Below are 26,541 nucleotides of genomic sequence, written 5' to 3'. Positions count from 1 at the left end.
CAAGGCTGACTGTCTAACACTGGCAGACTCAGGTGAAGCTCTCTTCAATGGATTGATTGCCTCAAATCGGGCGAAACGCTCTGCCCCAGAAGGCTGAACCAAGTCTGGCAGTGGCAAAATGCGGCCAGACGATATTGATGTTTTTTCACATTCCTCACCACTCTGATTCGTTGGGACATGCTTTGCTGTTAGGATCAGCGACCCTGTCGCCAAGTAGCAGTGCGTGCTGATGGGTCACAGCCCCTACCTCACTTGCACCGCCGCAGCCACTGATTCTGCCTATTTGTTTGGCTGACTACTGTCTTTGCCCGGCAATAGTGTATTGCACATTTCGGAAATTTTTGGAATGCCGAGAAGCTTGGCCCAGGATAGGCCTGTGTTGAGGGACCTGATAAGATTAAATGCAGTCGAGTACATCATAGTAAAAATGATTGATGGCGGCCAATTGAGATGTAGCCGGTTTCTTGAGTTGTTGCAACAGGCAGGTATTACCGTCATAGCTTGACTACCTTGAACTATATACGACCTCAGTTGGTTGTAAAGTTCAGACCTCGCAACCAAGAAAACTACAGTCACTTAAGCCTTTCCTCCTCCTTGAGCTCGTGAACCAAAACGCGAGGGCCCTTTGGAATTATAAGGGGCCCGGTAATTCCCAAGACCCTCGTCCTCGCACCGCCATATCCCTCCTTGAACCTCGACACCCACGTATCCGTCGTACTGAAGAACGCGCCGTGCGTCCTCTCACTCTGGTCCCAGTATAACCTCCTGAACCAAAGGTGCAGATTCGGGTAATCGTTCCGGATCGTGCCCAAATTACACATAAAAATCGGGACATATGCAATGTCAAACCGGGCAATCGTTGGAAACAGGCGGACATCAGCCTCAGTAATGTGATCGCCGGTCAGGAAAGGCCGGTCCTCGAGAATGTCCTCCAGACGATCTAGAGATTTGAACAAGGCGTCGACGTTCTCCTCGTAAGCGGACTGCGTGAACGCAAAACCACTTTTGTAAACACCGTTGTTGACCGTGTGATACACCCACTCATTGATCTCATCAATTTCCTTACGCTTCTCCTTAGGGTACAGGCCGCCGCCGGGTCGACTCTCCTCGCGATCCACCTCGGGAAGGAGGTGATCGAACTCGGTGTAGAGCATACGGATAATTTCGCTAGACTCGTTGCTGACGAGAGTATGCAACTTCTTATCCCAGAGGACAGGCACCGTGACACGGCCATCGTAGCCGGGACTTGCTTTGAGGTAGAGCTCCTTGATCGTCATGAAGCCGTAGACGGGGTCGCGCGGAAGAACGCCGAATTTCGCTGCCTCGGGGCTATCTGTGAAGTGCCAACCTTCTTTGCCCATGCCCATATCTGCGACGTAGAGGTCTACGACGCCCTCGAGGCGTTTGAGGGCCCGAACGATCATGACGCGGTGGCACTGCGTTTTGTTAGCGGGGCATTCGCTTTGATGTACATGAGGGCTTACCCAAGGACACCCGGGGCTGACGTAGAGAGCATAGCGACCCTTCTCAGCTGCGAACTTGGCGTTGGCATCATTCGCGATGAAGTTGCGGAACTGGGCCTCAGTGCGCTCGAAACCTCCGCCTTTTCCGGGCTGGTACCGGATGGGGTCTTTCTGTAATGAAGGGGTTAATATGCATGCTTTTGGTATTCATAGGTGTATGCAACCGCACCTCTTCACTCATATTAGTTGTGTGTTGAGGTAATAGCTTTGTGCTTTTATGATAGAAAGCAGGTCGGACCTTTGCAAGTCGGTAAGTGTGCGATGCCAGATCTCATATACTTTTGATGGGTTGATACAACTTGGAGCCGGTGGGATTTTAACTGCGCTGATATTATGTGGCGTGATGAGGGGCCTGCTATTAGCGGATGGATTGCTTTGTTAGGAAGCATATCAAGGGAGTAGATGTGCTTCCACAAAGTAGGTGAACGTGACGTAAAAATAGACTTCTCCAGCTTCCCAGAGCGGGGAAGCTGCATCAATCCCGCGCGGTTCGGAACTCCGAGCGCTCGTGGCGCGCGGGCAGCCAGCAGGTGTAGTTTGGGATGAAGGCCATTTGTCAGCTTTGCGCTCACGAGTCCAAGTTTGTAAGCTCGTTGTATACCAATTTCTCCTCCATAGCGCCTATACCAAGTAGATTCTAGGACCTCGCCATTCTTCATCTGGGCTTACTGTACGCTGAACTGGTGGCATCGGTAGAAATGTTAACATTTTGAGGCGTTCGAAGAAAATCACCCTCAACTTGGTATAGTGAACTAGAAGAGATGCATTGAACTAGACATTACATGTAGAGGTTGATGACTGATATGCACCATGAGTAGTAGTCAGCCTGATGGGATAAGTTCTCATACTCTCTCTCTCTCTCTCTCTCTCTCTCTCTCTCTCTCTCTCTCTCTCTCTCTCACGAGAGAACGTAGCTATTAACTGTCAGATGGCGTCAGCGTATACATCTCCGGTCTTTCTCTATCCCAGCTCCTTCTAAGATCTATACAGAAGACGGAGAGGGAAGAAATGGTTAAGCCATAAGGGAGCAATGCTCAAAGCAACTTTTCCTCCTCATTTAGCCCAGCTTTCCAAGCCTTGTAATCAAACCCAAGCTCCTCCAACGTCGTAATCTCATGCCTTCGCTCTCCTAATTTCCTTGAAGCAATCTTGATCAAAGGGAACCGCTCCCTCGTCCACCGCTTCTCATCATCCCAGTACGGCGGTATCTTTCCCACACCATCATTCTCCAGACCCTCTCTCTTCTCCGCCTCCAGGCTCCGCGCGTGGAACATATTGATGTACTCCAGATCCTTGGGAAACGCCAAGTTATGCAGCATCTTACTCTCGCCCTTGTTCTTGAGGATCCGCGCCTCCCACTCTCTCATCTCGCCGCGACTCGGCAGACGCAGACGATCCGCCCATGCGCGTGCAACGTACGCAGCCTGGCCCTCCGACACGGGGAACGGCACGATGCGCTGCGGGATGCCCGCGAACGCAAGCGTCGGGTCGTCAATGTAGAGGAGATGCTCGTACAGATTCCGCGCGTAGGCGCCATCCGTTACGACAGGAGGGGAGAGGTCGCGGAAGAAAGGGAAGCTGTAGAAGTAACCCGTGCAAAAGACGACGCCGTCAATTTCGGATTCGGTCTCGCCGTTGGCGAAGCGAACTTGTCTGTTTTCGGAGATGAATTCGAGAATCTCGGGGACGGGTTTAGCCCAGGATGAGCGGTCTTCTGCGGGGGTGTTGGGGACGGTCTTCTCGGAGACGATGATGGGGAGAGCGCAGACTGTTGAGATTTGGGCGCTTAGGTCGATGCCTGAAGCTGAGTTGCCGACGATGATGACTTTCTGTAATGAGTGTGAGTGACTTTGGTCAGGTTAAGGGGTTGCGGGCATGGTTCATCTCACTTTTCCCTTATACTGCTCGGCATTCCTGTAGAATTTGGAGTGGGAAATTGAGCCTGGGTGTGCTCTGTCAAACTCGGCAAGGCCAGGGATGTCTGGGATGAAGGGATCATTGTAGTGTCCGCTCGCGACGAAGACAGCGTCAAATTGCGCCTTGTTGGTCTCATTTGTCTTGAGGTTCAGACTTTCAATTTCCCAATAAACTTCACTGCCATTCGAAGACTTTCTGACGGAGAGGATCTGCGTCGACAGAGAGATGATGGGCTTCAGCTCCTCGGCATAGTCTTCCAGATACTTCTTCACTGTTTGGTGAGGAGGGAAAAGCGAGGCATCTGAGGGGAACTTTTTATCCGAGTAGTTCATGAGTGTGTGGGGGATATTCGTCTCCAAGTAATCATACACTGGAGAGACGAATTGCTTGGCATCGTGTCCCTCAACGGCAATGGCCGTGTCCGGGTTCTTGGTTGGTTGTGTCCTGGGGATGCTGAGGTCACCGTCAATGACGTTCAAGGGGCTGTATGTCCAGGCGCCGCCGACGGTATCCCTCTGTTCGAATATCTGGACTTTGGAGAACTTCTTCTCCGCTAGCAAGTACCTATTGGAGTGCGAATAAAGTAAGTATGTATAAGGCGTGGGACTCGTCGCCTGGGGCCGGATCGGCGGGCTTACTTTGCGGCGGACAGGCCGCACGGCCCGGCGCCGATAACGGCGACCCGGTCGATGTTGAGTTTGTCTTCAAGGTACATGGGCGACATGATGGCGGCGGAGACTGGCTGGGTCTGGATGCGACGAGGGGTTGTAGAGAAGCGAGGAAGCGACAGTAGGGAGGGGTATCTGTGTAGCACCACTGATGAGACTGTCGGACGATAACGATGAAAAGAAGACTCGGCTTTATGGAAAGAGTGACAGGCAACTCTGAGCGATTTGTGCTTGATGCTCCGCATGAGCATCACGCGATTCACACTCTTGGACTCTAAGATTCCTGACGAGAGTATCCGTACAGGACTACAGACGAACCTTGGTTCGGCGATATGCTTCTGCTGGTCGGACGAACGGCCCACTGAGTCGCAGCAAAAGCAATGACTGCCAGCGCGAGTCGGCCTTGGCCCGACCACGCCAGCACCAGCGCGAGCGCCATTTGTGCGTGTCTGGGACATGTTGGGCGGGTGGGGGGAGACCATAAGCGCTTGGAAGAGTCTGACAGTTTGGGATGAACATTTCTTTCCCATGCAAGTCATACGCAAAGTAGTTACTGTACGCATCTGACTAACGTTTCTCCAGTTTCTCGGCTCCGTCACACTGTTTTTGCTTCCAAGTTGTTGATGCTTTAGTAGAAGTTCTCAGTTGCCGACTATCAAAATGTAGCAGCACACCCCAACTGCTGGCGGGCCCCTTATCTCTCACTCTCTCTTCCTCGGTTCCTCCCCCTCAACTCAAAAACAAAATTATCAGGAAATATTAACTCCGAATGACGGATCCCCGACAGCGGGTCCAAATTGGGCCGACTAAACCAGAAGAATCGCTCTAAGCAGACTCCTCATTCGTCGCCCCTGAACAGACCGCGGTAATGGCGTGCTGAACGCCCGCTTGAGTCGTGCTCTTTCACCATCGGCAACTGTCTGGTACTGTGGTACTTTTGTGCCGTACTCCTGGTGTTTCTATCCGTCTTGCCAGCCGCTTCATGGTTCCCAGTACCAGACTTAGTGACTGGATGGCTATCGGATCTGCGCGGAGAGCGACCTGGGCAGAACAAGAGATAGTGCGTACACGTACCTAGGTACGGGTAGTGTGTAGTAAGGCAGGACAGCCTCGTTGCAACGCTGGGGAGGGGAGAGAAGAGAATTTTTTACTCTTCTTCTCTTTGCAAGAAAATCAAATACCACCCGACAAACGATTGCCATCAAACTACGCGACCCGTAGCCATGGAACCGCACAGCCGCTGAAGAACTCTGCCTCTGCCCTGCAGATGACGATCCATTGAGCAAGTGAAGCAAGGTAACAACAAGCGGAGAGGTTCCCGACTCAGTTCCAGTCTCGCTTCTGTTCGAAAAAGGATCCCCCATCCCACACTCCCACTCCCGGCCGACCAACCGGTTGTGTATGCGACGTGTCCAGCGAAAAAACGTCCCCCAAGAGTCCAGTCTCCGACAGCCCCGACACGAAACGGGCGCTCTCACGTCGGCGTCTCGCCGTCGCCCAGTCCCCCCTATCCCATTTGGCGTTGTCGCACCGTCGCAATGTCGCCCGAACACATCAGATCAAATATTCATCGCTTTCGCGTCCGACAGACTTCCCCATCCTCGCCAGCCCTGCGCCGCTCGGCTTCTCCTCCCGCCATACGGCCTCCACTGCCGCCCCAGACACCGTCCTCAGCAGTCCACCCGGGCCCTCCGGATGCCGTCCCCGATGTCTCATCGTCAGCGGTAGCAGCAGCAGCCGTCGCGGCGTCAGTCTCGGGCTCGGCCCCAGCGCCGCCGTCAGGTCCAATCTCACCGGCGCTGACAGGTCAAAGTCCTACCACAGGTGCGGCTGCTGCCAACATCTCCACCTCCGGAGCAGCATCGGCATCGGCAGTAGTAGCAGCAGCAGGAGCGGTGCCATCATCCATCTCGGCATCATCGCCAAAGGTCGCCCGTGATATCCCCGCCTGTGATCGCTGCCGCAGCTTCAAGAAGAAGTGCAGTCGCACGTTTCCCATCTGCACCCTATGTGCCAACGCGGGACACAAGTGTTCTTTCTCCACTCCCGCCGCCTCTACAGCTGCCCAGACGCACCATCTGCGCGCTCGGATAGAATGGCTCTCGCGCTTCATCAATGAGAACTTGCCCGTCGCCGGCGCCCCTGGCGTAGAGAGTCTTGACACGGGCACAGATATTGCCTCCGTGTTGGGATCCTCGCCAGCGGCTACTACGATCACGGCCGTGGGTCAGGCGATGGACACTCTTCCGGCCACGCCAGCGGCGAATGGAGCTACGCCCGGGTCTATTATCAGTGCAGAGAGTAACCGCGCGGAACCGCGGGACACATTTGCCGTACATCAGCAACCACTTGGCACATCGGGCCCGATCCTCTTTGATCAAAGAAGTCTTGCGGTTAACGTAGACACGGAATCATCGTCGTCGAGGGGCCATGATCACATGCGAGCTCTGCTCCAGCCAGCGCCAGAGCCCGGAAGGATCCTTGGCATCGAGAGCCTTCGCGATGGAGAAGGCTTCACATCCTCGAGCCTGCCTCGCGACGCTATTGCGAGGAGATTCGTTGACGCCTACTTCCGGAACGTCAACCGGGCTTACCCATTCGTCAATAGGACTAAGGTTTTGCGAGACCTCGAGTCACTAGGCGAATCTTCTAAGCGACGTAGAGATGCCGACTCTACGCTGCTCTATCTTATCATGGCGATTGGATGCACAACCTTGCAGCGCGCCGGCCAAATACCCAACGACACGGCCTCCAAGTTCGACGTAGCCTACGCCGACATCATTCAGGAGTGTCTCGTGAGAGAAGACCTCGAGTCGATCCAGATCCTCGTCTTGGTGGCACTGTATTCACTCTTCGACCCAAAGGGCATCTCAACGTGGTCTATAGCAGGCATCGTTTCCCGCCAAGCCATGCTCCTCGGATTGAGTAGGAGATCCTCCGAAGACAAGAATCTCTCCGCCATGGACATTGAGCTACGCCATCGCTTATTCTGGAGTATCTACGTCTTGGACCGGATGATGGCCATCTCTCTAGGTCTCCCCGTAGCCCTCATCGACGAGAACGTCGACGTCCCGCTGCCAGGCCTTACAATCGAAGAGTTTGCTTCCCCAGACCGTCAACACTTCGCTTCCATCCTTCAAACAAATCGCCACGTCATCCAGCTCAGGCAGCTTGAAGACCGCATCCTCAAGCAGATCCACACTCGCAAACAACACGAGGTCGCCGCACTCTCGCAAGCAGACAGGCGCGCCATAGTGCAGAACATCCGCTCCGAGATTGAGAACTGGTACAGCAACGGGTGCCTCGTCTCCCCACTGGAACCAGACAACGTCCCCATCCACAACTCAGTCACCTGGCTCAGCGCGCGGTACTACCACCTTCTCCTCCTCCTCCACTACCCCTGCCACTTCAACTCGTGCGGCACCATCGTCTCCGCCGTCGAGCTGCTGCGCTTCGCCCAGAAACATCTCCAGTCAACCTCGGTTCTCCTCCAGCAGCGCCAGCTCCCCTTGAACCGGGTCACCCTGTGCCGCCTCTTCCCCGTCGGTCTGGTCTTGATCCACAGCTTCATCGCCTGCGCCGCAGAATGCACATCCTTCTCCGCCCGCGACGAGGTCGCCGTCATCGTCAGCATCCTCGAGGCCTTCCCCGAGGGCTGGAACCAGGCGCGCCAAGCCGCCCAGGTATTTCGGCAGTTCATGGGTCTCATCTCAGGGGTGCCCAATAACGGCTACACGACTCTACACTTTCCCGGGAACGACAATGTTTACGGCGGCGGCAGCGGCAGCGGCCAGTTCTCGTCTAGAGAATCGTACCAGGCAATGGTGCGGCCACTCATCACGCGGCTCGTCGCGTTGATGCAGGAGGTCCTCGGCCGGTCGACGTGTTATGCCTTTCACGAGTTCCCGGACGATTGTGGCGGGCAGGCTTCAGCGCCGGCGGGGTTTAGGGGCCAGACTGCGTTTTCGCCCACGGGGCCTACGCGCCATTCAGCGGCGGTAGGGAATGATGAATCAGCCATGGACTATGGCTGGGGGTCATTGGAATTGGGATTTCTCTGATACGATCCTGTCTTGTAGCCGGCTGCTTGTGTTACTTTTATTAGTACCCAGATACCTTAATGTGTTAGAGCGACGAATAAAGTTCGATTTCATTGCCATCTTTGATCCCGAAGTCACGTTCGGCTATTCTAGCATGGTCCTATGGCTTCCAAATTGGATGTTGCCTGGGCTTCTTTGGGTCACTCCTCATGATAAGAACGGCTTCTTGTTCCGCATCCTGAACCGTGGAGTATCCACCACTAGGCAAGGGGAGCCTTGCGCGGGCAGTACATAGAACGGAGCAGCCGGTCGAGTCCCCGGAGCTTGTAAGCGCTGGTTGGTAGTAGGGAAAAACCCATGAACGCTCTTAGCGAGGGGGCCAGGGAGTAAATCTCCTACGGAGTATCAAAATGCCGTTACAGTCATTCTTGATCCAACCTAAGAATTGAGGGCGTGGAAAACAGCCTGTAATTCCTCAAAATCACTTCGAAAATGTACGGATAGCCTTGACATTGTTAACCTATCTACACTAGCGCCTGTGACCTACTTAGCAACTAGACCGCATCCCCTTCTCAGCGATCATCCCCATAAAGTTTAGCTCTGCCTCCATGGCCTTGGTGCCCGCACCCATGGGGCTAGCCGTGGGGTACAGAGCTTCCAGTTGCACCTCCTTAGTATGGATCTTGGGCTCCTCTTTGCTGCCAACCATCATGATTTCGAGCACGTTGCCGTTGCCATACTGCTCCTCCGTCAACAGCGAGAACATTGCGTTGGCAAGGTTCTCAGACGATAGGGCGAGATCTTCAGCTGGCAAGCGGTCGCGGCAGAATTCTTGGTCAAAGAGGGGCGTCTGCGCTTATGTCAGTCTTTGTGGTTATGTGGACAGGCGTGTGGACTTCCAAGATTCACGTACCCTCGTAGGTCCAGGACAGATAACAGAGTTCCTGATCCCCACCAACTTCTTCAACCCCTGAAGCGACTTGACGACACTGAGAACAGCCGCCTTGCTAGCAAAGTAAAACGGCGTCTGGATGGAGTGGATGTAGCCGCCCATACTCGACACCCAAAGCAGATTCCCCTTGACCTCGCGGTTCTGTAGCCAGTAGTCGATAGCGATTTGCGCCAGCCGGATGGGGCCGATGGTGTTCACATTGAAGATGTGATACGATCCCACCTCAGCGTCCGCATCATCCTTTGATTCAGGCGAGACGCCGGGCGGGTTCCAGAAGGACGACCAGGGCGGCTCAAAGATACCGGCGTTATTAACGACGATGTCGACCCGGCCAAACTTTTCGAGGGTTGCCGCCCAGAGAGATTTGAGTTGGGCCCAGTTTGTCGTGTCTGTCTTGTGGAAGGCGGCTGTGGGCTTGTCTGCGGATGGAGACGGATGGGGGAAGTTTGCGATTGTGGTCTCGGCTTCTGGGCGGAGGGCGAGGTCTGCAATCATTACCGAGCAGCCTTCGTTGAGAAGGCGCTGAGTGATGGCTAGACCGATGCCTAGAAGAATCATGAATATCATGCAAGCCGGCGATCGAGTTATCTTCGATCAATACCCAAGGGTATCGTCATTGAAGGTCTGGTAGAGATGGAGACTACTTACCAGATCCAGCTCCTGTAACCAGGGCTACCTTTCCCTTGACCTCGTATTCGATGGCCATGATAAGTGGTCAAAGTGCAAGCTTGATGGTATAGATTCTAGGTGTGTTTCTGACTCGCTTGCGCTGTTGATAAATCAGACTTTGACAATGATATGCTCTTTGGCACAAAAGTCGGTTTCAAAGATCAGGGAAAAAGGAAGAAAAAGGGGGTTCAATTACATGACTTGCTAGGTGACATCAAAACCATTGCTGAATGGTCTTATAGGATGAGGATCTTCGCTCAGGGGCCCTTTTTCAGATATGCTCAGGAAGGTCAAGACGGACGGACTTTTCAGAAGGATGGGCGGTCAACGACCAGGACCCCGACTCTAGTTATCTTCAAGACGACAACTTGCTTGAACCCCGCGTTCCTGCATATATCCCCGGCTCAGCTGTCAACGGGGGTGATGCGGGCGGGTACTGGGTCAGACCATCCGCTGGCCGCGTATCCATCCTGTTGGGCGTCCAATGCCCAGGCACTTCCACTCGCATAAATTATCCATGTATAGGGGATAGTTTAAGGTCAGAAACAATCGCAATCAGGAAAATTAGACAAAGTCCGTGATCCATGAACTTTGACGGATAATGATTCAACAAGACAATACACCTTTAACACCTTGACTGGAAAGTCAGAATGCATTACATAGTATATGGAAGGACGAAGAAATGTACTTTATACTCCGTACGGGTGGAGTAGTCCCCCTCGCTCCCTGCTGCCGACTTGCCAAGATACTGTTGGTGCTGGGCTTCCATATGCAACCTTTCGCTTTGACGTCTACCGTCCCCATACCATATGTCCAGGGCCCCTGTCAAGTACCGCATCCTATCACACAACCAACATCCCACACTGGTGCATTTGCCGGGGTGTTCCAATCCGTTTAATTCTCCAACAGACTTTTTTGATTGAACCCGAGCTTGACGTATTCGTACCTGACGCGGTTCGCAGCCGAATCAGGCCAACGCACATGCAAAGACGCTCCTTCGAGTCCATGCCAGGGATGTCAGGGACCTAGGTGCAATAGAGAACTTTGGTCCTCCCATGAGGGACCACGGTCATCACCTCCGCTTCGGTGGCAAGGTTTGCTGTCTGTACATTTTCTCCGAAACCCTCTTCACTACTAGTAGCATCTTCGCAGAATGTAGAACCCGAAATCGATTCCTCTTCGAGACTCGTCCCAAGACTATTTCTTCGTCTCCGACTCAGCTACTACGAAATCGGCGGAGAGGAATCGTCATGTCCAATGTGGCCGGAGACGATACGTGGCAGGCCGTCGAGCCTCAGGGGCTCGCATTGGGGCTCCTAGTCACTACCGTCACGTTGGCGATTCTGACAACTATCGTCATGGCCATGCGCGTGTTCATTCGATTCAAGACGAACAAAATCGGTTCTGACGACTGGGCTATGTTGACAGGATTCGTAGGTCGACTATTTTCCGGTCGGCTAAAAAGAAGCTAACTGCAAGACCGTTCGTTTAGTCTGTCAACTTGGGCCAGTCCGCTGTTGCGATCTACGGGTCTTTTACTGGCATAGCGAGCAAAGATGAGACCATGAATCGAGCGACGAGCATAGAGGGCTACAAGGTACGTTGTGATGGCATTGGACAGACCTACTACATACAAATTAGTAGGCCTATTGTTGCTAAATCTATGCGGTCAACGAAAACTAGACACTCTTGATCTGGCAAGCCTTCTACGCTGGCAGCTTGTGCTTCATCAAGTCCAGCATCTGCATCACCCTAATGCGCATCACAAATCAGAAGGTCTATCTCTGGATCCTGCGAGGATTGATAGGCCTCTCCTTCTTGATGAGCGGCTCCGGCCTAATCGTCATCTTGAATCAATGCCACCCCCTCGACAGGTACTGGGACAAGAGTATACCGGGAACTTGCTGGCCACCAATCGTGGCCACCGCGCTTTCGTACGGGGCATCCGTTGCCAATGTCATCACCGACTTCAGCGTTGCGGCAATTCCGTTCTTTCTGCTTCGGCATGTGCAAATGCGATCCCGACTTAAGTTCTACGTGCGGCTCATTCTGGGACTGGGTCTCTTGTAAGTGATATTCTAAGATCTCTGCTAAACGCAGGGGATTGTGTACATGAGGCTTTGACTAACTACTTTTGTTGGTAGAGCTGGCATTGCGAGTATTATCCGAGTACCCTTCACGAATGCGTACATGAAAGCGAGCGACGTTCTGTGTAAGAAGACCCGCGCATCCCGATTGTTTCGCTACAATCCGTACAAAGCAGCACACTGACATTCCTGCAACTGTGTAGACCATGCAGGTAACATAGTTCTCTGGACAATCGTCGAATGTGGCCTAGGCATCATTGCTGGCTCGCTACCAATGCTACGAGCTTTCTTCAAACGATTGGCCAAGGATTACAGCACGCAAGAACCCTATAACCGTTCGGGCGACACAAACCTCGTGACCTTTGGACAGGGAAAGGGACGACAGGGTCCGATATACGAAACGGACCTAGGAGTGACGGTGATTGGGGGAGCGGGGGATAATGACAGCAACAACAGCAACCATGACGATGACGCGGAGAGCACACGGCGAATCATCAAGGTTACGAGAGAAGTACGGCATAGCGTTACTAAAGAGAACATAACCAGGCCGGTGAAAAGTTGACGTAAGATTCATGAATAACACTAGCGTCTATAGAGAATGAGTCGCATGTACCCAAGTAACGTTAACCCATTTCCCTTGTAAGATGGAGGATGTTCCCAATGAAGTGCATTATGGTCCGCCAAGTCATAAGGCGTGCTTTCATTGCCAATGGTATTCGTAAGTATAAAACTCATCGGAAAACCGAAGCGCCATGCCGATAGGCAGTCAAAGCAGCTTGACAAGAATGTTGAGACTAGATGTCCAAGTGCTTGCGAATCTCTCCCAGGACCACTTCTGGCTTTTCGGCATGAACACCATGATTAGCGCCCTCAACCAACAAAAGTCTAGCCCCGGGGATTCTTTCAGCAATCAACTTGGAGTTTTCTGCAACGTTTCATGGTTAGCGTGGACCAAGTTACTCTACAATTTTGGTAAAGTTCCTACCAGGAGGACATATCCAATCCTTGTCGCCCACGACTACCAGAGTCTTCGCTGTAATTTCAGAGAGTTGTTCAGTGTAATCAAAGTATTTCTCTTTCTCGGAGTATAGATCATCTGAGTTGAATGTCAATTAGTCTGGATATTTCACAAATCGACTCGGTTGAAGTTTACTTACTGTGAGACTCGGCGACGTAAACACCATCGAGGTTGCTCTTCAACGCTGCATCGGGGTCGAAAGTTTCCCTGTACAGCGGCATCATGGCGAAGTAAATCAACTGAAACTCGCGGTCGCTCTCATATGCACCAAAGACTTTGTTCTTCAACATGTCGACAGAGAAGCTAGGAACTTTGTGGATCCTCGCCTCCAGAGTTTTGACGGCGCCGGCCTCGTCTGGTGGTGAAGTTGTCAACGCTCAGCCCTCATAAAGCCAGTGCAGGTTGCGCAACTTACGGTGATGAGATGGTGCAGTCCCTCTGAGAATCAGATGCGATACTTTCGGGGCGTACTTGATGGCATAGTGCTGTGCGAGGAAACCGCCGAAACTACCGCCGCAGATGATGGCCTGATCATCTCCAATGAAATGCTGTCTTACCGCTTCGATGTCATCGACGATTTGCCCAAAGGTGTAAGGCTTAGTCAACGAACTTTGGCCATGGCCACGGTAATCGAAGGACAGAACTCGAATCTTATCGCTTAACTGGCCATAGACTTTGAAGTCGGATTTATGATCACCTATATAATGTCAATTCTGGTCAGCAAGCTTGTCTTGTCACGCTGGACTTTCAATCAGTGTACCCATTCCGCGACCGCCATGCAGCGTGATCATGAGCGGTGCATTGTTAGGCCCGGCTATGCGATATGCCAGGCGGGCGCCATTGATGTTCACAAAGTCAACCATCTTGTCCTGAGCACCGAGTCAGTAGTTTCAAAATAGCGCTGGTAATTTAAGGAGTCATCAGAGATCCTCAAAGTTCACGGACAAGGTAGCAACATGAACTTTGACTAGTATGTGTTTGATAGCTACTATCACGTTAGATCAACACAGCGTTGAGGACTTCTGGTAAGGCGCCGTTCCGTTATCCAAAGGGCGTGTTGCATAAGAAGCCGAAGAAGCGGGGAGAGATCCAGCGAGCCGAAGCGAGAGCGGCCTTTGCTTGGCGTGCGAGTAAGGAGTCACTAAGCACCGGAACTAGCCCGACAGAAACTTCCAAAAGGGGTAAAGACACAAGGCCCCTCCCCGATACCACATCGGAAGGGAAAAAGATTTTGTTCTCGATGGCGCTTTGTTCGCCGTCAATGGTGAGTCGGTGACAGGACAGTCTCGGTCAAGTCAGCTTGAAGAAACGACTGCCGATGTCGTGCTCGACCCAGTAAAAATCGTTATCAAGTCTCTTTTTTCGGACCATCGACCGCTTCTCTAGTGTATCGAGGGAGGGATATGCTATGATAAAGAATCTCCTGCCCAGGTTCAATCTTCACTTTTGCCAGAGACGCTCCATCTGCTTGGCCTAGATCACCGACCGTGGGCACGTTTGGAGTTTTCTTGTGATCGTGCGACGAGATCAAATTTAGTGATAGCTGCAGCTCGAACCAGGATGGCGCCGCATCTTGATACCAACGCGGCCAATGCCATTAAGACAGTCGACCCAACCAACCGGAGCCAAATTAAGGACGGCATTTCGACCACGTCCGTCGCGGCCGAGACCGATACCAAGCCGGAGCCCCCACAGCAACCTGAATTCGCGGGATGGTTCCACTGGCACGAGCCCGGCACATCGCCGGAGGAGAAGAAGTTGATTTTCAAGTTGGATTGGTTTCTACTTTCATTCTCGTGTCTCATGTTCTTCATCAAACAGGTAAATGCACCTACCCCCAAGCATCGCGTTCAGCCGGAGTGCTGACTCCAGTGCTCTTCTTTAGCTTGACCAAAACAACATCTCCAATGCCTACGTATCCGGCATGTCGGAAGAGCTCAACTTCGGTCCCGGCAACGAACTCTCCTGGATGAACACGTACTTCAACATTGGAACCATCATTGGCGGTTCTTTTGCCAACCTGATCATCACTGTCGTCCGACCGCGCTTCTGGCTGACCGGGTGCCTCTGCACTTGGTCTCTCTTCGTGCTTTTCCTGTTCAAGTGCCAGACCGCCACGCAGTTCTATGTCCTGCGTTTCTTCATCGGCTTGTTTGAGTCTGCCGCATGGCCTGGCGTCATGTACGTCCTCGGATCATGGTATCGCAAAAGCGAATTGTCCCGCCGCTCTGGCCTTTTCGTCATGAGCGGTGTCTTGGGGCAGATGTTTTCCGGCTATCTTCAGTCTGCCTTGTATTCGGGTATGGGCGGAAAGGGTGGTCTGTCAGCGTGGCGATGGCTTTTTGTCTTTGATTTCATTCTTGCCATTCCCGTGGTGATCTATGGCGTCGTAAGTACCTCTCTTCTATATTGACTTCCATAGAACATCGCATCTTTCTAACGTCATTATTAGATTTGCTTCCCCGATACCCCTCACACGACAAAGGCTTTCTACCTCAGTGACTGGGAAAAGCAACGTGCTCGCGAGCGGATTGAAGAAGAAGGCCGCAAACCTGTCGGCAAGATGAACTGGTCCGTTATAGCCCGCGTCTTCGGCTCATGGCAAGTCTACGCCTTCACAGCAGCCTACTCCTTCTGGACTCTGACCTGCGGCTCCTACATCATTCAATACTTCACTCTGTACCTCAAGTCAACAAAATTGTACACCGTGCCAGAAATCAACAACATCCCAACCTGCGTTGGTGCCATCAACTTCGTGTTCATGGTCTCCACAGGCTACGTCTCTGACAAAATTGGCCGGCGCGGACCCGTCTGTTTCGCCGTCGGGTGTCTTCTGACGTTCGTCTACGCCGTCCTCGCGGCATGGAGCGTGCCACATATGCTACGCATGGCCGTCTTCATCCTTGCAGGGTGCTATGGTTGCTACACGCCTTTGCTGGCGGGATGGGCGAATGAGGCCTGCGGTGGCGATCAGCAGAAGCGCGCCTTTGTGCTTGGCTTCATGGTCTCCGTCGGCCAGGCTGTTGTGATTCCCTTCCAGCAACTGCAGATGCCGAGCGGACAGGCCCCTGCATTTGCCAAGACACATGGGTGGAAGAGCGCGCTTGCATTTGTGGTGGCGTTGACTGTCTGGACTGGTGTTGGTCTGCCGTTACTTCAGAGATGGAGAGAGTCTCGTGTGAAGTTCAGTACCCACGAAAGTGACAGTGATGAGGCTTAATTACCCATCAACATATAGGGTCAAAGGGCGGAGGACACAAAGTCCAGTGCAGTCTTTTGAAGCGATCAATTATGTCAGTATTCTAAAGGTAAACCGTAATGAGTGGTGGTATGTCTACAGATAGACACAACTAGATCGACGTTATCTCGCGATGGTGGATCTCATGGGGTATCAATTTGGGAGTTTGAAGTAAGAACCAGTGTCATTGACTAGGTAGGTGTATTCAATACAAGAAGGTTAAAGCCATACTGTGAAGAAAGGAAAGTTCCAGACATCCAATCGTATATCCATGCCACAAATCCAGGGCTCCCTTCAAGCATCTACAGGTAGATACTCCTTCTATCAAGACGTACATGCCTCACTGATGTTGCACTCAAGCGAGAGCACCCTTGAGGAAGGTGCCTGCGGTGTTGACATCGGCGCCATATCCAATATGGCCAGAGGCGCTTTGGCTCGAGCAGCTCCCGGAGGCGGCGCAGCCACCAGCGGAGCAGACGCCGTCGCCAGCAGCGCAAAAGCTCCTGAACTTGGCGGTAGCAACACCATTGACAGCTTGGCCCTTGAACGGGTCACCGAAGGTGACGGCCGCAGCGACGGCCTTGCCTGAGAGCTTCTTAGCGGCGTTGTGGACGACCATGCCGCCCTGGCTGTAGCCAGTGAGGACGATCTTGGTCTGGGGGCACTTGCTTAGCCACGAGTTGGCCTGGTTGGCCATGGCGACACTACCCGGGCCGGAGCCAGTTGCCTCGGACATAATGCCGGCCATGTCAGCTGCATACGTTGTGCCCTCGAAGACGGAGTCGGGGACGTTGGACGCAACGGCCTTTTGGAGACCGGGGCCGACAACGGTTCCGAGAGTGCCTATCTCGGTGGTGCCGCGGGCGAAGAGGACGGTGAAGGCCTTGCAGCCTGAGGTCTGGCGGATCTCAACGGGGCTAGCGGCCGCGAGGGCGGCGAAGAGGATGGTGGTGATGGCAGCGGTCTTCATTCTGAGGGAGTTGGTTGGTTGTTTGTGGTTGTTTTTGAAGGGAATGTCTTGTCAAAAGAGCGAAGTCTGGTATGGCGACGGTTGAAAGAGTGTGCGCTGCACTTGATTGGCAGATGTGTGAGTGAAAAAAAGCGAAAGTGAGAAGTCGTGAAGGGACTGGATGGTTCTTGATGTTCCTACTGATCCTTCAACATATATCCTGATGCCCAGTGATATCTCATGCTCTTATACCTCGAGGCCTGTCAGCCCAACTCCCGAAGCTCAAAGTCTTCACAACTCGATAGGAGGACCAGGGATAGCCTCAAAGGAACCACGATGTCATCCCAAGTTTGAGGCGACGGAGCCTAGTTCGTCCAAAAACGATGTTTCTTGCGATTCCTCCGTTTCATACTGATTGGTGGCTTCGTCCGTAGACACCAATGTCTCAACCTGTCGTTCGCAATCAAAAAAATCGGGAAGCATCTGTGCGGATTGACACGGCACTCCCGTCGAGGATCAATGCGGCGTGACACTGGTCTCTCTGCGGCAATACCACCGGGCAGAAGACCGTGCATAATGTTCTGTTCCTGTTGGAATGCAGGCATCCTGACTTGCCTGGCCTGCTTCGGAGCGCTTGGACTTGGCCATCACACCTGTCAGACCCAGTTGATTGGTTCTTAGTTGGTCTGCCTAGTCGCACCATTTCACGGGGTTTAGGAGATATTTCCCATTTCTCATTACGTAGTATGCATGTCGTTTCTTCTCCAGCACCCATGAGCTCACAAACGGGCGATGTGGGCACAACTGCCACACCGTTGTCTTGGCCATGAAGACAAAACAGGGAGGTTTCCCTTCATCATACCCCACAGTCAAGTTGGTTGCTCCGAACTAACCGACTATTGATCAAAAGACTGGAGATCGTCGAAAGGGAACAATTGATTGGATTGCTCTGGACCGAGGCTCTGAAGCCTTAGTGCGCCGCTCGGTCGGTAAGGAGGATGCCGGGAATGATCCTCCTTGAAGGAAGATCACGGATTATTAAGTGGGCGCGTGGGCGCCAATCGCATCTCATCCTCCTCGACATCAGGCTTAGAAAGTTCCGAAACAAGGATATCCATCGTTGATGTACTCGATGAATTCGCAACTTGCTTTACATACTACATATCTCAATCATGTGCATTTGATGCGCAGAGTTCGTGTGCAAACACGAGCAAGTTTGTGGATGCAGCGGCAGTTATGACAACATATTGAAGTGTTAAAACGATATGAACTATATACGTTGCGATGTAATATTCGAATGGACTAGAACGTTCATATTGGCATCGGTCGGCATAAAGAAGATGTCGATCCAAGGCCCGGCAGATAAGCATACAACCCACCGCAACTTATTGATCCTCTTAATTGCAGGGGTAAGACAAGCTATCCAGGGTCATCTCCGTCGATGGACACCTGAAGAAACACGCTGGTGGCCTTGAACTATTTTTCGTCATCCCCGTGCCTGATTTTATGATGATGAGCCATTGAAAGATCATGAGAGCGGGTTATGGATCAATCAGCTAGAAGTAGCCTGATCGTCCTCGCCACTGTCTCTGCAACCCCCCACATCGTATTTTCGGACCAAGTCTTGTGGGAGTTAACCTTGCCCAATTCTCTTCATAGACCCTGCAGCTTCAAGGAACTGCTCAGGCTCCCCAACACTGTGACAGCCTCATGTCATATAGGCATGTTCGCGATGCATAGAGCAGGCTCAAACATCTCTAGCAGAATGGAAGCTACTAGTACCAGCAAAAGAAGCGACTTTCACCCTGTTTGACTCAGAATAATATCATTTACCCTAATTCACAACCTACCCAGTCCAAGCAAGGCAAACCTTCCGAGTATGTCAAACATTGATACAACCTGCCCTTTCATTAGAAAGTCATGCTTCGATTGGATCGATTTAAGCCATGGATGCCGTCTACTCCGTCATCTACCTCGGCTCGTCGCAGGAGATATACGCATTTCCGTGGACCATCACAGTCAAGAAAATCGATCCAGACATTCTTCATGGAGGGAAGAAGCCTGCAAGCTACCCACAACATGTTGACGTGCGCCCAACCCACAGGCCCAAATTCAATGTTCCTGACTCACTCATAATTTGTAAAAGGGCCCGATAAGAGGGCAGGAATCTGTCCAATACCATCGCAGTCCTTGAAGGAGCACGCTGCAGCACAATGTCTTGGTCACATGCTCCCATCAATCACACAAGTCGCCCGTCGTTCTTCGTCTAAGCACCGCCAAGCTCTACATGAAAGCGTGGCGTGGGCAGCATTTTAACGAGTATTTTGCTTTTTTTACGCCCCGTAGTCAGATTCCCACATGCCGAGAGCCGGAGAGAATGAAAGGGAGGTTCGTTGTTGGTCTGCAGAGCCGTTTGGACCACCTGGAAAAAGCAACAACAAGACATCTTGTGGGACGAGATCGGGTTCTGGATTCCCACACTATCCGAGCCCAATCCCAGAGCGTCCGCCCCCAATGTTCTCCCACCATCTTTTCGCAGACTTGGCAACCGAAACTTGTGCCTTTGTAAAGGCTCAGAGAGACACGCACCCGTTTGCGCTGTTCTCGACAAAGATGCCACCCAGTATCTGTCCCTCATTCAGATTGCTTTCCTGGAATCCATCGTTCACAACCGTCCTGGTTTCGGTGGGCTTCTTGAGCAAGCCGATCTGGAGCGCACCCCCGCCCACGTTGTTGTTCGGGAGGACCTCGGTGACGGACTTGAGTGGATCGTTTCCTTCCGAGAAGAAGACTTGAATCGTGCTGATGAATCATTAGACACCGGAATCCTTCGTCACCTGCTCCCTTTCGACGCGATGGGAATACGACTTACTTCTTGGGGACATCGAGGGTGACGGCCCAGTTTTGCCAGACATTAAACTTTAGTGCCGTCGAGAAGATCACGCTGTTATTTCTGTCCAGCATCTTCCAGTCGGTTGACAAGGGCTTGCCCGCCGTACTGTTCTGCCCGAGGGGCGTGCCAATCTGCAGGGCAAATTGCGCACCGCCGGAGTCGTTCGTCTCGTGGAAAGACGTCAGATACTCGTGCGTCAAGTTCAGCTTTCTGGTCGAATCCTGCATGGAACTCCAGTGTGTCGTCATGACCCCTTGATTTGAAGCATCGGAGCCGTTGCCAAGCAGCAGTCCGGCGCGACGAAAGCCTAGCTGCGGGCTGTTGCCGCTGGGATTGAAGATGGACTGGTCGTTGATGGTGACTTCGAGAGGCTTGAAGTTCCCAGTCGCGTTGGAGGCGTCGAATCGCGAGGGTGTCGGAACCGTGGGAAACAAGAGAATTTCGGACCACTTCGCAGGGCCCTTTGTGTATCCCGGGTTGAACGGGCTGGCGTAGGTATCGAAGACTTGCAAGGTGAAATTTTGGGGGATTCGCCCATCCAGGACAACCGGGCACTTGACGGGCGAATCGAGAGATGCGCGGGGCGCATGCAGCGAAAGTGCTTGAAGAGAACGGACAGCTGCGTGTGGCAGAATCATTTTGAATGCTTTGAGAACAAAAGAGTGACTGAATTTTCTATTGAGAACAAGCGAATGATGACCGGACCTGCGAGAACCTTTTCTACCGAGACTTTGATCATTTTTTCGTGGTTTAATGTGAAGTTATACGGACTAGTACTCGGTTTTACCCCACTCATCTGATGCTCAACCTAATTGTGGTAAATAAAGGGGAAAAAGCTTAATTCGCATCATGTTAAGGATGCTGCGCATTCGCAGGAGCCGCAGCCGTTAAACTTTGCTTGTTTCCAGCTCTTTGGTACGGGGCACAAGACTGTTCCTAAGTCCCCGGCGCATCACTCCGTATTGAAGCGCAGAAGGAAAGTCGTTTTTCTCTTGGCAGAAGCTCCCGAGTCATGGGTTCAGGGGTCATGGGCAGAAGGGCAGAAGGTTCGGCATCGTGGTGTTATCGTCACCGTTGACCTAGGCGGTACGGTCCGAGCTTTCCACCCACATGACGGAATCGCATACTAGACCCAGGAGTCAAAGCCACCAGGCAGCAGAGCTTTTCATCGCTTCAGATCCGACCTTCAATAGAACAGTGGCATGCTGTGGTCCCTTTTTTCTGCGACTGGCTCTAATGATAGGGCTTTGGTAACAGGGCATGGATCAATTTCAACGTAAGATGCCCACTTCACAAGACGAAACTGTTGTCAAGGTCCACTTAGCACGACCGTTGTGTTGAAGCAGTTTTCAACGACATGCTGCTTCCAACCTAAGAAGACTGAATTGCCAGTCAGTCATCCCGTCATTTTCGTGTAAGCACTGGTAATACCCAATTTGAGCATGCTCTGCTAAGCACATAGCGATTATGTACGACTTTGTAAATAAATACCAGTCCGTAAGGGACAAGAAAGTAAATAGGAAATTATAGACAGACGTTAGTTAGAAACCGCCGATGGAATGATACGACATGAAATTGAAATTTGGCCATGGCGCAACAACCCCAACATGACATCATTCGGGCGAATAGCCTTCAGTCAAATGGTTTCGGTTATTAAAATAACGTTCATTACTGGCGTTAAAGCTACGTGAAGCTTCCGGTGGGCGCAACTATCGCTTTTCAAATTTGACCAATTGGGTGTTATGAAGCTGACTGAAAGAATCATCTTAGAACTTCGGCCAAGCTGCAATTGTTACATTAAACGAAAGCGTCTGTGTTCTGTTTGATAGCGGCCGCGGGCCAAGAAATCAACGACTAATATGATAATGTAGTCGCTCAGGCACTTGACGATATTACTTGCCTACCTTAGTTAGAAATATGTGCACCTGGTTTTCTCGGGCTCGGCGCTAATTCTCTTTGCGCGTCCGAAGCTATGACTAAATATGTCGCGAGATGCGGCCACCGATCGTGAGTATATCGGCCGGTGTGGGATATTCAGTACTCGTGCCTGGTTGATGCGGTAAAGACTTTTCCCCAAGTACGGACAAATAGAAAGTAACATTTCAGCAGCCCTAATCTGCACCAAACATCAGGTCACCCAATGATGTAATACCCCTTCTGTCACCGGACTTTTCAGAATGTCCTTATTGTCCTTATTAGGCCGATTCTTCTTCAACAAAGCTGGCCGTGATGGTTTCTTAGCGAAGCGATTTTCTACCCCAGTTGGCATTACCAGTAGGCCTGCAATGCCAAACAACATGTGCAGTTGCAATAAAACGTTACCAGCCATTCATCATTGTCCCATTGTTCAGGAACATGGGTACAGAAGACTTCTGACCTTCCCCGTTGGGCAAGTTATCCGAGCCCAGAATTTGTTGGTCGTTGGTTCACCCATCAACCACATCTCCGGCTCCCTGAATCGCCTTCGGCGATCGGCCTACAGCCATCAACTCTTCCCCGCACCGTTGAATGCCTGGCCACCTCATATACATAAATGGTTACCCGCAGCTCCAAGGAAAGTCCTTAGGTTCTTCATCACTTCGTTATCCGGGTACAGATTTGCAACCCCATCGCCTCCAGAGCTCTTGGACCATGCTCTTCACCGATCCAGTCGTAGTGTCCTGGGCGCTTGGGACCACGTGCTTGCTTGGTTTCTTGCGGGTAAGTTGGATTACCTCGTGCAACATCAGTGAAACCTTCTAACAAACATCTAGCTGTGTTCTTTGTGGCTGCGCAACCCTCTCAAGCATATTCCAGGACCATGGTACACACGCATCACCCATTACATACTCAAATGGCAAACCACAATCGGCCGGCGAATGTACTACGTTCACTCCCTCCATGAAAAGTACGGTACCGTTGTACGGATCTCGCCGTATCAGGTCGCAATTTCAGATCCCGACGGCTTCGTAGCGATCCATCGCATTGGTTCTGGCTTCCTAAAATCGCCATGGTATGAGGAGTTCGTTGGAGATACAGGCATCGGAATTGGTGTCTTTGCTACAGTAGACCCAGTGAGGCACGGAGTGATGCGTAGGCTTTTCTCTCGCGCCTTTTCTACCACCAGCCTTCGACAGAACTGCGAGGAAGTTGTGAGGGAGAAGGTTGCGAAGGCGATTCACAGGATCAAGGGCGAGGCTACCCACGGATCCTGCGATATACTCCATTGGTCGATGCTCATGACTTCAGATGTGATTGGCCAACTAGCTTTTGGTGAATCCTTCGAGCTACTAGAATCTGGCAAGGTACGTCAACTGTTAGTGTAGCTGTACCATTGCTTGTTCATCGAGTGTCACATGTTGCAGTTGAAATCTAGTAGCTGACCACAGGAATAAACAGAAAAACGAGTACATCGACACGTTTCAATTGGTCGGGATTGGGAGTTATTTGAAGCACGAGCTTCCGTGGCTCTATGCAATCTCTCATTACATCCCACTCAAGCCGCTTCGACGAATGCTCAACGCAGGAAACTCGATCCGCGAATACGGCGGTCGAGCTGTTGAAAATTTGAAGAGACATCGCGACAATAAGTCAAACCTCTTCGCTACTGCTTTAGCCGAGTGCGATGCCGGAGACAAAGCCGAGCTTACGGAAGATTACATCCAAAGCGAGGCGTCTAATCTGATCTTTGCCGGCGCAGATACGACGGCGGGGACTCTGACGTACCTTGTTTGGGCTGTCTTGAGAAGGCCTAAGCTTCAAGCTCGGCTTGAAGCGGAAGTCGCTGCGGTTGACGATATCAGCATTTTCAACGATGCTTTCCTTGAGAAGCTACCTCTTCTTAATTCTGTTATCGATGAAACTCTTCGCCTCTACGGCAGCATTCCGGCCAACTTGCCGCGAGTTGTTCCATCCAAAGGCGCCAAGTTCGGAGACTATAAAATTCCTGGAGGCTTAGAAGTTGAGACTCAGGCTTATACTCTTCATCGAGACGAAAATGTCTATCCCAACGCACTCAAGTAAGTTGTTGGTCCTCGGACGCAAGATCAGCCTTCTAATCTTATTTCAGATTTGACGAGTCACGATGGATGGACCCCAAGATGCTCACGCCACACCAGAAAAGCAGTTTCTGTCCTTTTGGTGCCGGTGCACGAGTCTGTATCGGTCAGCACCTCGCTCGAATGGAAATCCGTATGGGGGCTGCTGTATTGTTCAAACAGTGCCCTGGCCTCAAGTTATCTAGCAACATGACAGACTCTATGATGGAGATGGAAAACTTCTTTGTCATTGCGCCCGTCGGGCGTCGTTGCGACGTCACTCTTCAATAATTCTTTTCTCTAAATAGGCAAAGCCTTTGTGAGAAGAGAATCACCTGGAAGGCTCTGTCACACAGTGACTGTACAATATATTGATTTCCCTTCATGCCTTCAACGCTGCCTCGTGTAAACAGCTTCCAAACTATTCCAACTCTTTCACTCGCTTTTCCATCACAGTCAACTTCGCGCAATATTCAGCTCACGGTACTCTTTGGAAACCATCGGCAGATCCAAGTTGGCAATACTTGCCTGTATATATCTCTAACAGTGACTGTATTTGTTCTTGGTACAAAGTACTATGCTGATACTAACTAAACAGCGCGAATTAAGGGAATCCTCAACATCTACTAGTACACAGCCTCAGAGCCCTGTTGTTTTTGAATGATTAACAAAGCTAAACCCACGGTTGCAGCTAAGTCATTTTATAACCTCCCTCGTCCTTGCATCATTGACCGAATCCCCTCCAAGTTCCTCGCGTTACTGGCTGAAAGACATACTAGCTGGAGTACAGGTTGGTGTGTTGCCTGTGCTACCCTTATTGGATGGCAGCGTTTGAATTGCTCTACTCTAGCTGGGCATACCAGGTACCAGCTAGACGAGGGAGAACGATGCAGCCGGCGCCGGTCGTAGGGGTCGGGCTGAGACTCATTCCGGTAGCGCGACCGATCGGGACCCTGATGGTCTCCCTAACCGTGCCGGTGATAGTGTCTTGGTAGTTGCTGAAGATGATGGCTGCGCCAAACAGCTGAGATCGGTTGGTAATCTGGTATCTAAGCTGGCGGTTTCGGGTGGTCGTAGACGAAAAGTCGATGATGGCACGAACGTTACGGTTCGGGTTCCACTCGATAGAGCGGCGGGCGTCAAGATCACCCTGGATATCTCGGCGGTTGTCTCGGTTGATTCTGAGAACCGGGAGGATGTGGGTGAAGCAGCCCTGGCGGGCTTCAAGGGGGGATGAGTCGAGAGGGGCGACCTCGCGGACATCCATGTTAACAGCTCCAATGGCTGAGTTGTCAGGGGGGCTAAGAGCCGTGGAAAAGACAGAAGTGGCCAAAGTGGCAATGGTGAAGAGAGCGGTAGAGAACTTCATTGTGAGAGTTTATGGATGTCTTGTACAAGAATGGTTTGGGTAAATGAAATGTCGGGAGGAGCGAGCTCAGTAGAGAAAGAAGAGATAGTAGTCTGAATCTTCGGTGTCTGGAGATGTCTTCCAATCTGAACAATTACGCCGGTATAATCGAGACCTTTTATAGAGATTGAGAACTCATGATGGAAACTAATATCAATCTTACAGCCGTGGGCAATGTGTTTGAGTTCGATTTCATCCTTGGCATTGCAGCTCACAGTGGCCAGAACATTGTTCGGCATTCTGAGCCGAATTCTCCAAATAGTGATCATGAAGTTATTCGGAGTAGTCGGAGGACTCCAATGAGTCTAGCAGTTGACATGAGTCTACGAAGCTTTAGGTTCCCGAATAAGCAAAAGACCCATTCAGCGTAACGGATCCGCCTAACGCCTAAGTCGAGGCTGTGAAACTCTAATCCCCCTCCCCCTCCCCCCTTCCCCGGACACAGCGGACACGGTGACTTTCAAAAGCGAGGTAATCTGGCAAATCTTTAGTGTAAAGTCAGAGTGATGGAGAATCGTGACAAACGTGCACGAGTCTAGGCGCGATAGGGCTTCGTAAAGGCAAACAAATGGAATAGGCTACCTAAAGCTAGTCGAATCCTAAGTTCTTGGCAATCCGACTTCTAGTTTATTGGCTCTGTTTTAAATGAGGACTATTTCAGACTTCACAAGAGCCTAGCACGTGGACGAGTCCTCCGATTTAAACCTTCGTATCTTAATCTTGATGGAAACGGTTTCCACCTTTCGGATTTCTTGACCAAATAGGCACTCAGACTCGGAGGCTGGTAGCTCTTCAGTACCTTAGTCCACTCCTCAATAGGAGCCATCTTAGACTTCACGACATCCTTGATTGAATCAACCCCAGTGGACGAGTTCGTTCTTGTCACTTGGTCCTAAACGAATCCGAAGTGCTGATAACCGGCTAAGTTCCTCGGATTTAGAAGGCTAAATCGACAGACAAGGAATCTGGACGTAGAGCGAGGAGAGCGAACTTGCTTTGGGATTCCTTGGAGGGAAAATGTTTCCTGGTCGTAAGGCCCCGTCTCTTGAGCTAACTCCGGTACAATACGCGGACAGGTCGCGCAAACCTGGCAGGCTGGCCCAACTTTAATTAATTATGAAAGCGCTTCATTGACCTAGGAGTGATGTGCTGCGCCGCATTAT

At 51.7% G+C, this 26,541-nt stretch overlaps 11 protein-coding genes across 11 annotated transcripts; 4 read left to right on the top strand and 7 right to left on the bottom strand.

The window, feature by feature from the left end:
* Positions 1-572: 572 nt before the first annotated feature.
* CLUP02_16216 (glutathione S-transferase) lies at positions 573-1,704 on the bottom strand (the record flags this gene model as incomplete). The annotated part of the gene is made up of 3 exons (XM_049295140.1): positions 573-1,436; positions 1,485-1,634; positions 1,693-1,704. 3 exons carry the CDS (start codon positions 1,702-1,704, stop codon positions 573-575), a joined length of 1,026 nt encoding a protein of 341 aa, XP_049152287.1.
* Positions 1,705-2,557: 853 nt separating this feature from the next.
* On the bottom strand, positions 2,558-4,547 carry CLUP02_16215 (thiol-specific monooxygenase; the record flags this gene model as incomplete). The annotated part of the gene is made up of 4 exons (XM_049295139.1): positions 2,558-3,352; positions 3,413-4,004; positions 4,079-4,265; positions 4,427-4,547. 4 exons carry the CDS (start codon positions 4,545-4,547, stop codon positions 2,558-2,560), a joined length of 1,695 nt encoding a protein of 564 aa, XP_049152286.1.
* Positions 4,548-5,646: 1,099 nt separating this feature from the next.
* On the top strand, positions 5,647-8,169 carry CLUP02_16214 (fungal specific transcription factor domain-containing protein; the record flags this gene model as incomplete). The annotated part of the gene is made up of 2 exons (XM_049295138.1): positions 5,647-5,855; positions 6,075-8,169. 2 exons carry the CDS (start codon positions 5,647-5,649, stop codon positions 8,167-8,169), a joined length of 2,304 nt encoding a protein of 767 aa, XP_049152285.1.
* A 526-nt stretch (positions 8,170-8,695) lies between these two features.
* Positions 8,696-9,806, bottom strand: CLUP02_16213 (uncharacterized protein; the record flags this gene model as incomplete). Its single annotated transcript, XM_049295137.1, has 3 exons — positions 8,696-8,998; positions 9,062-9,645; positions 9,749-9,806. The coding sequence occupies 3 exons, from the start codon at positions 9,804-9,806 to the stop codon at positions 8,696-8,698; spliced, it is 945 nt and encodes a 314-aa protein (XP_049152284.1).
* A 1,018-nt stretch (positions 9,807-10,824) lies between these two features.
* Positions 10,825-12,418, top strand: CLUP02_16212 (uncharacterized protein; the record flags this gene model as incomplete). Its single annotated transcript, XM_049295136.1, has 5 exons — positions 10,825-11,202; positions 11,262-11,366; positions 11,453-11,835; positions 11,914-11,981; positions 12,060-12,418. The coding sequence occupies 5 exons, from the start codon at positions 10,825-10,827 to the stop codon at positions 12,416-12,418; spliced, it is 1,293 nt and encodes a 430-aa protein (XP_049152283.1).
* A 232-nt stretch (positions 12,419-12,650) lies between these two features.
* On the bottom strand, positions 12,651-13,737 carry CLUP02_16211 (uncharacterized protein; the record flags this gene model as incomplete). Its single annotated transcript, XM_049295135.1, has 5 exons — positions 12,651-12,781; positions 12,842-12,952; positions 13,014-13,229; positions 13,290-13,571; positions 13,635-13,737. The coding sequence occupies 5 exons, from the start codon at positions 13,735-13,737 to the stop codon at positions 12,651-12,653; spliced, it is 843 nt and encodes a 280-aa protein (XP_049152282.1).
* A 93-nt stretch (positions 13,738-13,830) lies between these two features.
* CLUP02_16210 (major facilitator superfamily transporter) lies at positions 13,831-16,282 on the top strand (the record flags this gene model as incomplete). Its single annotated transcript, XM_049295134.1, has 8 exons — positions 13,831-13,844; positions 14,006-14,138; positions 14,174-14,209; positions 14,261-14,695; positions 14,760-15,263; positions 15,327-16,074; positions 16,142-16,167; positions 16,229-16,282. The coding sequence occupies 8 exons, from the start codon at positions 13,831-13,833 to the stop codon at positions 16,280-16,282; spliced, it is 1,950 nt and encodes a 649-aa protein (XP_049152281.1).
* Positions 16,283-16,467: 185 nt separating this feature from the next.
* CLUP02_16209 (cutinase) lies at positions 16,468-17,082 on the bottom strand (the record flags this gene model as incomplete). Its single annotated transcript, XM_049295133.1, has 1 exon — positions 16,468-17,082. The coding sequence occupies one exon, from the start codon at positions 17,080-17,082 to the stop codon at positions 16,468-16,470; it is 615 nt and encodes a 204-aa protein (XP_049152280.1).
* Positions 17,083-19,634: 2,552 nt separating this feature from the next.
* Positions 19,635-20,592, bottom strand: CLUP02_16208 (uncharacterized protein; the record flags this gene model as incomplete). Its single annotated transcript, XM_049295132.1, has 2 exons — positions 19,635-19,863; positions 19,934-20,592. 2 exons carry the CDS (start codon positions 20,590-20,592, stop codon positions 19,635-19,637), a joined length of 888 nt encoding a protein of 295 aa, XP_049152279.1.
* Positions 20,593-22,462: 1,870 nt separating this feature from the next.
* CLUP02_16207 (cytochrome P450) lies at positions 22,463-24,261 on the top strand (the record flags this gene model as incomplete). The annotated part of the gene is made up of 4 exons (XM_049295131.1): positions 22,463-22,654; positions 22,708-23,238; positions 23,333-23,952; positions 24,003-24,261. 4 exons carry the CDS (start codon positions 22,463-22,465, stop codon positions 24,259-24,261), a joined length of 1,602 nt encoding a protein of 533 aa, XP_049152278.1.
* A 550-nt stretch (positions 24,262-24,811) lies between these two features.
* CLUP02_16206 (uncharacterized protein) lies at positions 24,812-25,339 on the bottom strand (the record flags this gene model as incomplete). Its single annotated transcript, XM_049295130.1, has 1 exon — positions 24,812-25,339. One exon carries the CDS (start codon positions 25,337-25,339, stop codon positions 24,812-24,814), a length of 528 nt encoding a protein of 175 aa, XP_049152277.1.
* Between the last annotated feature and the right edge of the window lie 1,202 nt (positions 25,340-26,541).

The sequence above is a fragment of the Colletotrichum lupini genome, chromosome 9 (genome assembly GCF_023278565.1).
Source record: "Colletotrichum lupini chromosome 9, complete sequence".
Classification (NCBI taxonomy): domain Eukaryota; kingdom Fungi; phylum Ascomycota; class Sordariomycetes; order Glomerellales; family Glomerellaceae; genus Colletotrichum; species Colletotrichum lupini.
Note: the sequence above shows the minus strand (reverse complement) of the source record. Positions and strands in the feature narration are given on the sequence as shown.